Source organism: Pogoniulus pusillus, chromosome 34, assembly GCF_015220805.1.
Source record: "Pogoniulus pusillus isolate bPogPus1 chromosome 34, bPogPus1.pri, whole genome shotgun sequence".
Lineage (NCBI taxonomy): Eukaryota > Metazoa > Chordata > Aves > Piciformes > Lybiidae > Pogoniulus > Pogoniulus pusillus.
Genome location: NC_087297.1, coordinates 7,166,253 through 7,183,142, shown reverse-complemented (window position 1 = coordinate 7,183,142; position 16,890 = coordinate 7,166,253). Strand labels below are relative to the sequence as shown.

General features: G+C 44.2%; 1 protein-coding gene and 1 long non-coding RNA gene across 6 annotated transcripts in view; one reads left to right on the top strand and one right to left on the bottom strand.

The window, feature by feature from the left end:
* The window catches only part of NOL4 (nucleolar protein 4), a 179,883-nt gene extending 176,606 nt beyond the window's left edge, over positions 1–3,277 (top strand). For all 5 annotated transcript variants that reach the window (XM_064170438.1, XM_064170437.1, XM_064170440.1 and 2 more), the window contains one exon: positions 1,106–3,277. In XM_064170438.1, coding sequence (XP_064026508.1) covers positions 1,106–1,299 — 194 coding nt within the window. In that variant the 3' untranslated portion in view covers positions 1,300–3,277. The remainder of the gene's footprint in view (positions 1–1,105) is intronic.
* Positions 3,278–13,355: 10,078 nt separating this feature from the next.
* On the bottom strand, positions 13,356–14,623 carry LOC135189820 (uncharacterized). Its single transcript, XR_010308323.1, has 2 exons — positions 14,287–14,623; positions 13,356–13,970 (listed from the first exon to the last, which is right to left on the bottom strand). It is a non-coding gene; the product is annotated as an uncharacterized LOC135189820 (long non-coding RNA).
* Between the last annotated feature and the right edge of the window lie 2,267 nt (positions 14,624–16,890).

The following is a 16,890-nucleotide window of genomic DNA, read 5'->3' as shown; positions in this document are numbered from 1 at the left end:
CAGATCCCAGGGCAGAGTTGGGGTGCGAGTGGCTTATGCTTTCGGGATACCCCCGAGGGTAGCTTTCTGCTGGCAGCAGACTTAACCTCTCCTGTGACATAAGCAGGACTTCGAGGGTGTCTGGCATACAGAAATACAAATTGCTGTGCTTTCTGTCGAGGCAACTGGTAACTGAACAGCTCTTGCTTGGTTCTGCTGCTGCTTCTCACTGGCACTCAGCTGCAAGCAGACTTTGCTACCCCACATCAGAACCATGGTTCTCACCGTAATGGAGGATCTGTTCTGCATGAAGATTTTGGCAGTATCATTAAAAAAATAACGCTGCCATTTTGTTTTAATAAAGTCTTATCCTTGAGTAGATCTGTACAATTCAACACATAGAACTTACATGTCTGCCCTAAAATTTCTTTTCTTCCGTCTCCAAAGAAATTACAAGCAAAGGAGAAAACAAATTTCTGTTACAGTTAAAACAATATGGGCAGCAAAACTCCAACCTTTTTACAGTATCACAGTATCACACAGTACCACAGTATCACCAAGGTTGGAAGAGACCTCACAGATCACCAAGTCCAACCCTTTACCACAGAGCTCAAGGCCAGACCATGGCACCAAGTGCCACGTCCAGTCCTGCCTTGAACAGCTCCAGGGATGGCGACTCCACCACCTCCCCGGGCAGCCCATTCCAGTGTCCAATGACTCTCTCAGTGAAGAACTTTCTCCTCACCTCCAGCCTAAATTTCCCCTGGCATAGCTTGAGGCTGTGTCCTCTCGTTCTGGAGCTGGCCACCTGAGAGAAGAGAGCAACCTCCTCCTGGCCACAACCTCCCCTCAGGTAGTTGCAGACAGCAATAAGGTCTCCCCTGAGCCTCCTCTTCTCCAGGCTAAACAATCCCAGCTCCCTCAGCCTCTGCTCGTAGGAGAGCTCTGAATATGTTTGGATTCAGCTCTGAATATGTGTGGATAGCTGTGAAAGATTTTTGGTGTGTTATTCCCAACTTTTAAATGTACACTGTACAGATTCAGCTGGAGAGTAGCTGCACCCCCGTGAAAAGTCGTCTCTGGCAGCGTAGCTGAAGCTTCTTTTCTTTCCCTTTGTCATCCACAGGTCCAACAGATCTCAGTATGAAGAGGCAGTTAGCAAGCAGCTCCGGATCCTCCAGTAGTTCCAGCTCTAGACCCCAGCTGAGCCCCACTGAAATAAACGCAGTGAGGCAGCTTGTGGCAGGGTACCGAGAATCAGCTGCGTTTTTACTGCGCTCTGCAGATGAACTGGAAAACCTCATTTTGCAGCAGAACTGAGTCACCCGACCTTCACACCGGCCTGGTCTTATCTCAGAGTTTCCACTAATGACATTTTGATTTCCCAGAGCACACACTTCAGTTACTGCACAGTCTTTTAGGAGAGTTAATTACCATAATGCCACACTGTTCTTGATCCATAAAGTGATGTGTTAAGGTGCTTCAAAGTGAACTTCGACCTCTGGTATTTCCAAGGTACTTTACTGTGTCAGGCCTATTGCTTTTGTTTTAGTGTGTCAGCATAAATATCAAAACAGTGGCTAGAAATTAACTCCTTCTAACAAGTGGAGCCAACAGAAGATGCTGTGATGGTTGAAAAAACAAACAAACAAACAAACAAACAAAACAAAACAAAAAAAACACCCAACAAAACAAACAAACAAAAAGGTTCAAGATCCAAGTGCAATATTAGTGGAATGTGGTACTGACTCATTGGACTTAAAGCTGCAGTATATGGCAAAACGTTGCCAAAAGTCCTGTCGCTGCAGGGCACAATTGCAATGAAAAGGATCTTGTATTTTAACACAAAAAAAAAAAAAAAAAAAAAAAAGGAAAAAAAAAAGAAAAAAAAAGTAATTTTTATAAAGAAACAAAACAAAAGATTTTTTTCTTTTCATTCAAGATTTGTTCATTTTTACTTTCGTAAACTTTTTCACTGGTCCTGAAAATGTTTTGAGGAGCTATTTTAAGTCCCCTTCCTCTCTTGAACACTCCCCCCTGACTGTGCCCTTCTCCCCAACTTCATATTCTTTCTACAATGAGTAACTCTTGATGCTGGATAATTCTCCCCCCCCCCCCCCCGTGTACTGTAAATTGTCATCTATGGATTACCTTCCAAAGGAAGCATGCATTTCCTGCATTCATACCATTCTCAACTCCACTCTGTAATATATTGCAGCTTTATTAGCAATTAATAAAGAGTTGAGGGGTTTTGATTTTTTTTTTTTTTTAAGGACATATCATTGAGGAAAAACAAAACAAACAAACAACCAAACACAAACCCAGCAACGACGACAAAAAGTTGAAATTGATTTCTTACGGTGAGCTCATCTAAATCCATGATCACTGCTGCTGTCCTGTACAAGTCCCCCTAGTTGTGATTGGATGTAGATGATGAATGTTAAGAGGTTGCAAGTGACAATCTGAAAATTTGCACTCTTGTGTGTATTTATTGCTTTGCTTTGCTTTTTCTTTTTGTCTTCCTTAACTTAAACAAAACTCTTACCCAGGAAGGTCATTGATGCTTCTGGTGTGGTTTGTACAATTCCCAGGCCTAGCTAAAACCTGTACAAAACTGTAAATGGATGCAGCTGCAACTATAATAAAACTCTTCTCTCCCCTTTCCCCTCTCTTCCCAACCCCTCTAGTTCTTATTTTCTATCCTGATTACACATGAATGGTGTTTTCTTTGTGCACTATGGCAGGCTTATTTTTAAGTATATAGAAAGGAGTACTTTAGTTTCTGCTTACTGTACTATCTGTTCCGTTGGTTAGCTTTTGTTGAATAACAGGTTTCTTGTGCATTCCTAAATTTGCCTTATTTCATGTACAAAACTTTTCTGTAATTCCGTTTTTGAGGATGAGTTTAAGGCATCAGTGATATTTTATATCTACTTGTTACATATAGTTTTTCCAAGTAATGACTGTGATTGTGACCAAGTAATGTGCACTTTTTCTTGTAACTGTGGACATTGCTATGCTTTTTTTTTTCTCTCTCTCTCTCTAGTGTTTCTAGAATTACTGTTGCTTACAGTTATGTAAAAGGATAAAAAAAAAAAGAACTTTTGTGATACTGTTGGTGAATATTAATGTGAAAAAAGCCTATGAAATATGAGTATTTTGGAGGTACATAGCTACACAAACATCTCTAAGTTGTGGACTGATGTTCACATATTTAAAACGAGAATTCAAAACCTGAGGGCTGGAATCATTTCCTCTGTTTTGTTTGGGTAAATAAACAGATTTCTGTGTTTAAATACATGATTGTGAAACATTGTAAACTTGACAGAGCATTTAAAGCTACAAGTACAGTCTTCAAGCAGGAAAAAGGGGGCCTTTCCAGCCCAGTTCCTGCAGCCACTCAAACCTCATTTCTCAGTATTGTTGAGTAAATCCAGCAGGCTGATCTAGCTGGAGCATCACTGTGTTAATGAAAATGATCATGTTGTGTTCAACAAGAACAGAAGTGAGTGGTCCATAAAGCACGAGATCCAAGTCCCTAGCACTTTATACTTTCAAGTTGGCTGGAGACAACACCATGTTACTGCTCTGTATTGCTGCTCTAGAATCCAATGGATGGCTCTTTAAAGGCACTTGTTCTTGGATGTGAGAGGATTGTTGAAGATTCTTACTTGTTGCTGCCCATCACTTGAGAGCTGCATTTGTTGCTAACATCTCACCATGCTTGTGAGAGCCTGTAGCTTGTCTCTAATGTAGATGTGTGCTTGCTTCAGCTTTTGTCTCACCAGGCACTCAAAAGTCTGTTGAGAACCAAGAGCCTTTTGCTTCTCTTCAGCTTTCAAATATCTGCAACTTCTCCTGTCTCTTGCATGCCAGGAGGGGAGGAAGTAGGTACCTTGTGCCACATCACTGTCTTGGCCTCATCTGAGGAACAGCTCTAGCATGCATCTTCCACAGAGGAGTGAGATCTATGCCCAGGTTTCATAGTTTCCTTAGTTTTCTCTCATGCCTCAAACTTTCAGCTAAGCAGCAACCAGCAGTGTGTCTGGAAGCCTGTGTGCAAGCCAGGAATGCTTCTCAGCTGGGCAGCTTCACTGCTTTTCAAGCTGTTGTGCTAAATCCAGGTGAGGACAAGAGGAAAGAGGATGAGAAGGTAAGAGATTTACTTCCGTGTCCTCCCCTCTGACTCCTCTTTTCCTCTCTCCCTCCTCCTTTTGAGGGAGAAGTAGGAAAGTTGGGGGGCCACCATATGACCTTTAAGGACTATGGCTAGTCTCTGCTTTTTTCCTGCTCCACTCTCAGTTTACTTTGTTAGATCTCCAAGTACTTCTACAGCACATGCATCATCTTCTCTGAAATGTGTGTGGCCTTCTTCAGTCACAGAAGCAACTGCTGCTGTTCTCTAAAGGCTCATACAGCTTTCAGTCCTCAGGTTGTTTAATCTGTGCTAAATTCCAGTAGACCAGTAGGGTTTTCACTCTGCAGCTGTGGAACAAACATAGATTCAACTATAGTTCTAACTTCCTCATCTTCTCAGGGGGTACTGAAATTCTGACCCATTTTGTGAGTGCTAAAATATGGACATTTTTGCACACTTTTGTTTGTGCAAATCTGTTTCCAAGCATCACAGTTAAATTTGCCCTTTTGTATCCAGTGTGGGTCTCAGAGCCACCTACACTTTGCCTGCTTTGGACTTCCTAAGGAAGTAAGAGTGCAGGTGGAGATCTTGCTCCATCTGTAGAGTGAGTCATGTATCCAGAAATAACTTCAGAGTTATTTCTTTCTCTTACCCACATCTTCTGTAATCAATGTCTGATCACCTCAGGCATTGGTCTTAGAATAAGACCAGCCCTTTCTGGCATAGGAGTGTCCCCTGAGTATGACTGCTTAGGGCTGCCTTCAGAAAAGTATTATCCTTATATCCAGTATCTTTATAATAAACTTGTACTCTGAGTTGATGGATATCTCACTACAGACCCTCATCAGTGCAGACTGGCAGGTGCTGGTCTTCCTTGAGAAAGCCTCATGCCTTCCCAGCTATGCTGGAGGCTCCTTGGGAAGGGTCCTGTAAGACATTTGGTCTTCAGAGGGTTGCTGTAAATGGAGGGATAGTCAGAGAATGTCATATGATGTCCTTAAATTCCCATCTAGAGTTAAGTACCAAACCTGGCAATGGTCTTAGTGGGCTAAGTCTCTAGGCTTGCATTCAGACTGGGAAGACAAGACATTGATTCATTCTTTCTCACTTCCAGGGTAGTTTTCATTAATTCGAGCAAGCAACTATGGATAACAACTTCAGATGCAACCTTAGGTTGTGGGAGTGGAATACCCAACCAGCTTAGCAACTAAACAAGTTTGTTTCCTGCTTTTGATGTCAGCTGGGAAACTGGATTCAGAATGCATGCAAAGAGGTCTGGAGGCAAACGACTCTATCCAGATTGTCACCTTGCTGCCAGCGACTGCAGGAGGACACTACCGCACCAGCCACGATGACTGCCAAAGGCTACAGAAATACCACACACAGGTAAGCAAGCATTTAACAATGCAAAAGGTGGCCATCCTCTGGGGAGGAGGAACTCTGTGAATGAGGGAAAAGAGATAAACTTGGACATGACCATAGCTATAAAACTGACTGGAAAGCACACTGAGGAATTTGGATATTGTTGCTGTAAGAACCTGCTCAATGCAAAGTGGAGGTGAGTCTTGTTGGCAAGCTGTTGAAACAAGGAGTCATTTATTTCAGGTTTGTAGCACTGTGTTTAAAAACACTGTTTGTTCCAAAACCTCCTCTGAATTTGGCTTTGAGTGGCTTGTGAGGCATTCATGAGGAAGACATATGTTTTGCTAGATAAAGAAAAGCTGAGCTCAGTAGATTCTGGAGTCAGGATCTAGCCCTGGCTCCAACCGCTGTTGAAAAGCTGTTCCCAGGACATGAAACAGAGTTGTGGAGTAATGGCAGAAATCAAGCAATGCCACACAGATGGTAACTGAAATATAAAATGAGCCTATAAAGTGGCTGTACTAGACAAGACCAGTTGTACACAGCCTTGGATTCTGTCTCTGATAAATGTAAAGCATTTAAACATGCAGCAGTTGCAGCAGAGCAGAGGAGCAGAACAAGCTTACAGAAGTGCTCTCCAAATGCGTGTCCCTACAACAGTTTGTGGCCATGGTGAGTTGTCTCTGGCTAGCAGGTAAGTCCCCACCATAATTCCTTCATGTTATTGCCAAGAATGCATCATCATATGGTATGATTTCATCATATAAAAAGCCCCACAAAGAGCAGGCACGAAAGGCAAATGCTTCAGGCTATGCAATCTGGGTCTGCTGACTCCTGCCCGATGTTCTGCCCCAGCAAAGCACACTCCAGATGTGCCAAATGCAGTAGGTGAAGCCCAAAATTTGGATTCTCTTGTTCTGCTAAGCTGTCCTCAGGCCTCCATCAGATGCTAGGGAGGAGGGTGCAGAAATGTATTTTGACTCTAACCCCAACAACTTACTTAAATCTCATTTTGCCACTGAGGAGAGGAGCAAAAAGGAGCTGTAAAGGCTGTAAAATGAATAACTGCTTTATGAATAGAAACTTTATGTTGTGCCACCTAATTCCTTCGATTTCTCCCAGTGTGGAGAAACATATTGTATGCAAAGTTTCTTGGTTCCCTTTTCTGATGGTGTCTGGAAACACAATGGGAATGAGTTCTAATTATTGTGGCTGTGTGTATATTAGGTGTTTTGTGAGTACATCTTTCCCTGGTAAGCCAACTGTACAGTTACTGGCCAAGGAGAGCTCAGAGAAGGGTCCAGCCTCCTGATTGCACGTTGACAGGATTGTCCTTGTTTTCCAGGAGGCTTGAGCCAGTGGTTGACTCAGCAGTGGAGCAGCTCACAGCAGCTAATTAAAAAGGAAACAGTGTTGCTGAGTTGTCAAGGCTTTCTAGAAAGTCATAGAATGGTTTAGGTTGGAAGAGACCTCAAAGCTCAGCCAGTTCTGACCCCCCGCCATAGGCAGGGACACCTCCCACTAGAACAGGTCACTCAAGGCCTCATCCAGCCTGGCCTTGAACACCTCCAGGGAGGTTGTGGAGCACAGAAGCACCAAATGTGATCGAGACTGAACATCACATTTGGTGCTTCTGTGCTCCACAACCTCCCTGGGCAACCTGTGCCAGTGTCTCACCACCCTCACTACAAAGAACTTCTTCCTAACATCTAATTTGAATCTCCCCTCTGCCAGTTTAAACCTATTACTCCTTGTCCTGTCACTACAAGACCTTGTCAATAGTCCCTCCTCAGCCTTCCTGTAGGCTCTCTTCAGATACTGGAAGGCCACTCCAAGGTCTTCTGGAAGCCTTCTCTTTTCCAGGCTGCAGAGCCCCAACTCTCTCAGCCTATCCTTATAGCAGAGCTGCTGCAGCCCTCTGAGCATCTTGGTGCCCTCCTCTGGACAGGCTCCAACAGTTCCAAGTCCTTCTTGTGTTGGGGGCTCCGGAGCTGCACACAGGACACCAGGTGGGGTTTGATGAGAGCAGAGTAAAAGGGGAGAATCACTTCCCTTGCCCTGCTGGTCTTAAGCTTTTCCTAATGCTCCCTTTGAAGCTCAAACCAGGTAATTTCCCCCTTTTCCTTGCAAGGCTGCTCTTCTCTTGTTGTTGGGTTGCTAATCAGGTTCTGGTGCTGGCTGGGTATTTTCTACACCCAGTCACAGCAGAGTGAAAGACTCACAGCACAGAAAGCAGTGGGGAAAGTGGAAGAGCAGAAAGGAGGAGTATGGTTAATTTTTGAGTGTTATTAATTTTTCAAACGAGTCTCCGTTCAAGTGCTCAAAATTAATTCTGTTTGTGGTTGCAAACTCAGGGTGCTTTAGCACCACAAGCTTGACCTATTTATTTCCTCTCATATTCTGTGGCAGGGAGGGAAGGATTTGCTATGTGGAGGAATAGCTTCTAGCTGAGCAAAGCTCTTGCTGCCCTAGCCAGCAGGCACTCTTGTCAGCGTTCATTTGCTGCCCTTGATACATGAAAATCAGAAGCTACCAGGCATGCCTCACTTCCAGATCTGCCCTCTAACAATTAGAGGCACAAGCTAATATTGTTAATGTGTTTTTTTCCAACTTTTTCTCCCCTCTTTTCATTGCCAACATTAAAAAAGAAGAATACAATTAGAGTTACAGGTTTAATATACATCTTTAATATCCAGCAGGCAGCTGAGGTCCACGTTTGGAAAAATTTAATAGTCTCATTCCTAAAGTAGAAAATCATACAACTGCTCCTCTAAAAAAAACATGAACAGTGTTTGTTTGCAGTGTATGGAGCCCAGATTTCTTCTGCTGTGGACTTCTTTGAACTAGGGTGTCAAAGGCAGCAGCACACCCTGCCTACCCTCCCTGCCAAGCTCTTTGTTAGTGCTGCTTTACAAGCATTGCTGATGAAGGGCTTGAAATCATGCTCAGCTGAAATACTAGCAGATGGTTCTGGGTTGAAGTTTGATGCTTTCAACACAAAACCATGGAGCTCTTGGTAGAATCCCAGGATGGTTTGGGTTGGAAGGGGTCTTTAAAGACCATCTGGTCCAGTCCCCCTCCTCGTAAGAAGAGACATCTTTACTAGATCAGGTTGTTCAAAGCTCCATTCAATATGACCTAAAAGCGTTCAGAGACTTCTAGGGAGAGGACATCTACTGCTTCTTTGGGTAACCTGTTCCACTGGCTCACCAACTGCACTGTTAGAACTTAGTCCTCTTACCCTATCTGAATTCACCCTCTTTCAGTGTAAAACCATTGCTCCTTGGTCTCTCACTGCAGTACTTAGTAAAAAGTAATGTTACATCTTTCTTACACATGGAAAGGCTTCATTAAAGTCTCCTCAGAGCTTTCTCTTCTCCAGGCTGAGCAACCTCAACTCTCATCATTTCTTCACAGGAGAAAGGGTTCCAGATCTCTGATCACTTTTGTGGCCCTCCTCTGGACCCACTCCAACACATCTATGTCTTTCCTGTGCTAAGGACCCCAGAGCTGGATGCAGTGCTCCAGGTGAGGTCTCACCAAAGCAGAGGAGAGCAGCACAATCCCCTCCCTCTACCTGCTGTCCACTCCTCTTCCAACACAGCCCAGTCCTCAGTCTGCAGTGATACAGGGGACTGCATTTGGCCTTGTTGAAGTTCATGAGGTCCACTCCTGTGCATGTCTCGAGCCGTTAGTGCAGAGTGGGCAGGAGCAGGCTGTTGAGATTCCTGTGTGATGCTGCAGAAAAGCTCTCATTCCTGCTGGCTTTCCAACTGCTCTTTGCATCCCAAGTATGTCTGGGCTGGAGAGTTTGTGGACAATCTCTGTGAAATGCTATAGCTCAGGTGGTGTGGGCACTTTGGGGATGTTTCAGTAGTAGTTCAGAAAGCCTCCCAGTGCCAGTTTCTTGTATCACTGTCACTGGGTCTCCAGACTGATATTTTAGAACTTAAAAAAGAATTCCACTGTCAAGAAATTGAGAGAGAAATGTGGTCATGGTGGTAGGTGGTACATTTTTATGAGGTAAAGAAGTGAAAACTAATCCTCTTTGCTTAAAAAGGGCCATCTGCCCATCCTAGTCACTCTAAAAGGCCACTTTCTTCTTTGCTATAGAGGAGGATGACAATACCAAGAGGGAAACTGATTTTTTTATTAGCCTGCTCTCACTCCCTGCCACTATGAGGATGTCATTGTTACGGTAATACAGCAGCAGTGACACAATACCATGAGAGAAACTAATGGCATTAGGTGCCCTGATGAGCACCAAGCCCTGAAAAGACTCTGCAGATCCAGATCTGTTTGACTTAGTTTTTCAAATCAGGACAACTCCACCTTTTTTGGGTGGGCACAGTTTGCTCAGCAACATTTTGTTCTCTAAGCTTGTGAACAGTTAGAAAGGCTCACCTACAGTTCAGACAGCACAGACCCTGTCACAGGCTCTGAAAAACAGCTGTGGGGCCACTCATGAGTGGAAAAAGGGATGGCCCTTGTGCAGAGAGCAGCTTTCAGGCTAAGGGCTTAGAGAATCTCTGTAAAAACAAGCAGCGTTATGCACCCAAGCTGTAGCTTTACCTGCAGCCTTTGGCAGATCTCATGAACAGGGGGTTCGATTGTAACTGCAACTGAACCAGCAAAAGAGACATTCAGATATGATTCAGAATCACATCACTTACTTGGCTGAAGTGCAGGGCTGATTGCACATCTCTCATTGAAATGGTTCTTTCCGGGGATGCCAGCTGAGCAGGGAGCCCTATACCAAATATTCTGTCTGTGTGTTGCTTTCTACAGAGCTGACAGCTCTCAGACAAAGGTAAAAAGCTCTTTCATTAATTACTGATTCTCTCCCAGTTCTAGAGGAGGGCCACAAAGATGCTGAACACCTCTGCTATGAGGATAGGCTGAGGGAGCTGGGGTTGTTCAGCCCGGAGCAGACTCCGAGGGGGACCTTAGCACTGCCTCACAGTGCCTGAAGGGATCCTGCAGGAAGGTTGGAGAGGAACTGTTCATAAGGATATCTAGAGACAGGACAAGAGGAACAGTTTGAAGCTGAGGGAGTAGGTTTATACTGGATCTTAGGAGGAAGTTCTTAAGCACGAGGGTGGTGAGACTCTGCAGTAGGCTGCCCAGGGAGGCTGTGGATGCTCCCTCCCTAGGGATGTTCAAAACCAGATTGGATGAGGTCTTGAGCGGCACAGGCTAGGTGAGAGGTGTCCCAGCCCATTATGAGGAGGTTGGAGTAAATGACCTCTAAGGTCCCTTCCAACCTAAGTCATGAGGACATTTCTATCCTCAGCTTGCATGTGCCTTCATGAGAGCTGAGTGCCTGCTGCCCTGCAGGCTTGCTGTAGGGAGGTGACAGCAAGCCCATGTCAGCCTGCAGTTTGCAGCAGCCCAGCTCTGGATATAGATTTGTCTTTGCTGAAACCTTGCCCCCATGCTCTGGTCATTTGCCCCCCTCTAGAATGCAGATATTATGATGATGTTCTTTCAGGCTTATTTAAAGTGTTTTTATGTTTCATCATCCTCTTAGCAGGAGGGAAGAGCAGGGAACAAGCGTGACAAGCAGTTATACTTTGCTATGGTGTTTTTACATTTATAACTGGATCTTCAGGGGAGCACAGCAGCATTACTGACCAAGGATGATCTTATCTAGCCCAGGCACCTGACTGCCTATCTGACATATTACCATTGCTTTTAATTAATTTCTTCAACAAGACAGCTGCTTGCTCTTTTGTTTCCCCCACCCCCCAAAGGATGAAGCCAGAATCATACAGGAAAAAAAAAATAAAGGACATTGCTGGGAGCATGCTTTGATATGTGACAAAAGCATCTAAGCAGACTGCTCTTAGATGTAGTGAATGTGTGTGGCATTCATTTTGAATCTCTTTCTTCAAAGGAGAGGTTATCAGGACTTTCTTCAGAGGATGTCACTCCCCAGCTGCTTGCCTCCTCGTTCCTTGTGAGCCGTGCTGAAGGGCAGGTCCCGTTCCTGGAAGAAGGCAAACAGGTATATTGCACAGACATCAAAAAGAGAATCTGGAGGCAGTGCTAGGGATTTTCATTTGCAGCACAGCCAAAACAAGGAGACTAATGTCTCAGTGGTGACATCTAGCAAAATTATTCACCCTTTTAACCACTGACATCTACTAATTTTAATAAAACTCCATCATTATTAGTGTTTATTTAACCACTTTATCTCCTGCTACACCAAGAATTTTCACAAGTTGCTGTACCATGACACCTACTGGTAGAGATAACCGAAATAAATAGATACAGCTCTTTCTGAATGCTGAAAGAGATGTTTCTGTCTACACTGGGATTTGTGTTTCACATTGAAGTGTTCACTGCTGTATGTACATCCACATGGGCAGTGCAATCACTACAGCGTGGGAAGGGGTGAGGAGGACAGGGAAGGTGTTGTGCTTAAAGTGTCTGCAATGACAGGGGGACCCCAGATCAGGATGGCCCAGGTAAGTGTTGCATACTTGGCTCTAGTGCACTGAGTCCAAAGCCATTACATTCTGGATTTTGGCCTCAGGTGAAGCTATCATTCATGTTCAGTTTGTCCTAGTCAAGAAAGCAAAGAGATCATGTGAAAGATGCCATCCCTGCTGGTTTAGCCTACATGTTTGGAAAGCAGTAGCTCATCCCTGAGAAGCAGCTTTAAAAGACCATATTCTACTTGGGCTTCTGTAGGTAAGCTTCTATTTCTTTTGGCTGATAAATGTAAAAGTTGAGAGACTATTCTGAAGACCTTGGGGGTGGATTGATGGTGCTGTGAGGAGCAGCAGCAGAACTGAGCTTTAAAGCCTTTCGTATGGGTGTTGCTGTTGGGCATCTTTTCTGACTTGCAGACCTTCTCACATTATGCCATCTGTCTTTTGCTGGGGCAGATAATCATATCACCAAATACAAAGGCCAGGCTTATACAAGGTATAAGCAGGCACTGGAGGGCTCAAGTTCAAACACTGTGTTTCACCATGCCACTCTAACCAGCTGCAGAGGTTCCCCAAAATGTTCTAACCCAAGCAATTCTCTCATGTTCTTTTTGCTCCCCAGAGCTAACTCCATTGACTCTGTCAACCATTTAATTCCAGCTCAGAGCTACACTCACATTTCTGCTACCACATTGAAAGCCACCTGCTCCTCTACTGTGTCTTGTTTCATTACTGACTAGAATTTCCCTGTTTGACAGCACTCTGGCAGCACCTTCATTCCTCAGGATATGCTTTGCCAGTGAGCTATTATCTATGTCTACTCAAGCTTTTGAGATCTAGTTTAGGTTTTCTCCTCTTATTAAATTACTGCAACAATGTCAGTTATCAAATTGTCACCCCTGTTAGGTTCCTCCACTGTGAATAAATCTATTTTCCACACTGCACAAGGCAGAATCAAGCAGCTTTTCCTGCAGTTTACATGCAGTGTCTGGCCACTACTTCAGCTGCATATATCTTCTTGTGCCACACAAATATGAACAGGAGCTTAGGCACAGCTAGAGAGAGAAGAGCACAAGGCCACAGGGATGCCAGCATTTCTCATTTGTTGTTTAGCTTTTCCTTCTGGGAAGGAGGAGCACAACAAAAGGAACTTCCAGTAAAATCTTTTCCCAGTACAACTTTTTGGTTTAACCCTTTTGGAAAAACTCTGGTTTGAAGTGTCAAAATATTTTACCCCCATGACCATCCCTCTGAAAGCTGTGGATCTGTTTTGGCTGTGTTCAGTTGGATTTCACCTGGAACTATTTCCCAGTGTGTGTTTTGGTGTTAGCTAGAGGGACTCTTGAGCAGGTAGCAGTTTTGTCAGGGAGGAAAGTACAGATCTGAGTTTTGTGGTAGACCCCTGCCACAGGCATCAAAAGAGACAGGGAAACACTTGATGCAAGCAAGTTCAATCCATTTATTGTATTCCAAACATGTTTATATACCTTTCATCAGAAGGCTACACATGGTATTAAACTAACTGATTACATGTATTTGCATTAGAAATTACATACTAATTGGCATAGACATTCATCATATTCTCTCAACAATCCCTGCATTGTGTCTAAGCAACCCAAGCCAGCAGAGACAGGAGAAAACCACAGGCTCCAGCCTTACATTTGTTAATATTTGTTACACCATTCTCTAAGGTCACTCCAACCTTCTATTCTATCTCAGCTCAGCACTTCTGAGCTCATGCACTCTCACCTGTCCATGGCTTATGTTCCAGTGTACCAGAATCAGACAATTCTATAGAATCACTACATTTAATATTACTCTTCCCAACAGACCCCTTTTTACTGTAGCCACTTTACATCACTGTTTTGTACACACACACACCCCTCCCCCAAACAACACAAAAACCAACACAAACCCAAACACCACCACCCCCAACAACCAAAAAAGTAAAACCCCAACCACTACCAACACCACAATCTCCTCACTTGTATTTTCTTTTTTGCAAACGAGGACTTGATCTTGGATGTTCATTTCAACAGCAAATTGCCTCTCACCTGAGATAAGAGTGGCAGAAACCTTTTTGTTAGATCAATCCCTCCTGAGATCTTCAACGAATGCATTTACTGTGCATTGTAGCTAACAGGCTGAGCTCGGCTATCCAGCTCTTAAATCTTTGCAGGTAGAGACTCCCCATCCCTCACTTCCCCCCCTTACTTTATCTGGTGCAAAGTGATGTCTAAGACATGTTTTTTTTTCCTTGAAAAAGCTTAATTGGGTAATTACAGCTGCAATGCCACTTCCACTGTTGTCTTTCCTCCTGGGTAAAATTCTGTGCCAGTTCACCCAGACAAGTTACTTAAAAGAGAGCACCTGTCCCAGAAACAGCTTCTCAGCTCTTTTGCAGGGATGAAGAATCCTTTCCCAGTGCCACTGCTGTTTCCAAGCTCAAAGGATAAACTGGCTGTTCAGCATCATCCACATCCCCAGGCACTGGCACTGCATCCTCAGGCCTCAGCAAGAGAGACACCTGCCACTTTGGGTGTCCTGAAGGTGTTCTGAGCATGGAGCAAAGCACTTGCCTGTGCTCTAGTGTGGAAACAGAACTAGGTGTTAGCAACCACGATAAAAACAAAACCCAAACCAAACAACAAACAAGCAAAACCCACAAAGACATGCACAACCCCCACCAAACACAAACAAGTTCTATTTACACATCCAAGTTTAATTCTGTCTAAAGACTGCAGGCTACCTTTATGTTTGATTCATGAGCTCTTCCTGGTAGGGTTTTCCCTTTATAAATCTAGTGATTTAGGGGGCCCAAATCCAACCAGACACATACTATTACTGTGCTCCCCATCATTTCCTCCATGTCTGGAGCAAGAGGGAAGCAAAAGGGACCTTAGGAGACGGGCTCAGAGCAGCCCCACCTGCTTTTGCTAACCATGCAGAAACTCTGCCCTCAGGGCTCCCAGGCTCCTGATACAGCAACCAATTTTTCACCTCTGTTCAGGCAATCAAAACCTTAAAGCTTATCCTGAACACACAAAATCTGGCATTTCTTTTCTTCGTGGGCCATTGTGTGTGTAAGAGGAAAGAGTGTGGATCAACAGCTGCCTTTAGTCAACACAGCCAATCGGCTTAAGAATGTAATCATCTAGAAAAAGGAAGGAGGCTAAACTGCTGTCACTTGCTGCTAATAAAAGTTAGAGCATTAAGCAACAGCAGGAGACAGGCTTTTGTTCACTCTAAGTGAACATTTGGCTCTCTGCATGCCCTGTACTGTGGCAGCACTGTACTCTGAGAGGGGCTCTTACAATGGACCAAACTTGGAGCAGACATTTATTCAACAGTGCTACTTACTCTGCCACTCATTTCCAGTGTCCCTGCTAGCTCAGTGAACATTAGTGCTTGAATAAAGCTTCCCTCTCCTCTAACAGCTCATTCTGCCCTCTTAGACACAATCCACTGGGTTTGTTTCTTGGACTGGGTGTGTGTGTGTGTGTTCTTTTTTAAACAGCAGCTGGTTAGGTTTGGCACAGTAATTCCTTCTTGTGTCATAAATTCAGCATAATGGCTGCACTGCAGAACCATGCAGACAGGCTGCGAGGCAGCAAGCCCTTGCTTAAACAAAAGAGAGCTTGGATAAATAGTAATATCGACCAGGAAAATGATTTTAAAGTGTTTGCAACAAGTGTGGGCTCAGTTTCCTGTCAGAACACTTATTTTAACATGGCTTTCCCTTTAAATATATTATTTATGTCAACTTATTTGGGATTGTAGACTGGGGAGTGTTTAGCTGCGTTTGGTTCTCATGTAGCAAGCATCAAGAAGGATGCTTGGAGGCCTGCTCAGCTACAGAAGAGATGGATTTGGATCCAGACTTCTGCGCTGCCCAGTGTGACTGAAGTCTGGTATGGGATCTCAGATGCCTTGGAGCTAGTACTCATCTGATGATTCGATTCAGATAGAGATGTTCTTTCTGAAACCTTCAGGGAGCTTACCAGTGAGTGCTGCCAGTAGCTGTGGTGGCCACTGTAAGCTACAAGAAGGGAGAAAAATCACCCTAGATTGGCAGTTACCTAATAGTAACTAATAGTGTTGCTATTGTGATGGGATGAAGCAAGAAGATCAAGACTGAGACAAGTGGTCAAGCCACGAACAAAAAGCCAAACACACACAAGTTCAATACCCAAGTATGAGACATGCCAGTAACAATGCCAGCATGCAAAAATTGAAGTGATCCCCACCTACATCAACAGCTCTGGTTGATCTACTAGCCACTGCTAGTCCTTTCTGGGAGGAAGCCCAAGTCTGAGGAGTTTTCTATATCCTTACAAACTAAGTAAACATGAAAATAGTGTAGAAATTGATTGCACCAAAGCACTTGAACTGGAAGCAGCAAAGGCTGCCCTTCCTGTACAGGGACACCGTAGCCCATCAATAGGCAGTTTGTGAGTTCCTTTCCTTCTTTCTCTTATAGAGTTGTTTCCAACCACCAATATTTGAGGAGCTTGGGGTGACAGTCTATTAAGATTCAGTTAAGCATCTGTTTCTCTGCTGCTCTGAAGCAGCTCTTGGGCTCCACTCTGTGAACAATGCACTTGGGATTATAAAAAGCCTTAAACAACAAGCATTTAATGTAAGCCAGCATTAAGTGCAGCCACAGTGCTGGGATCAGCCCTTGAAAGAGAGCTAAGTGTAGTATTTCTGATTAGGTCAGATGCTAGCAGTGGGTGAACACTGCTTTTAACTGTAACTCCCCAGTTTGCTGCCCTGCATGGTGAAACACTTGTCAGAAGCCACAGATGCCTGCAAGAACAGCAACCAAAACACTCACCTAAGTTATTCCTGACCACTAAGTGCTGACCAAGTTAACACCCCCAGAGGCCATCCTGCCAGCAGATAAGCAAGACAGGCACCAATAACATTAAACTGGAGTTCATCCCATGAAGGGCGCAAAGCTGATGGCCCATG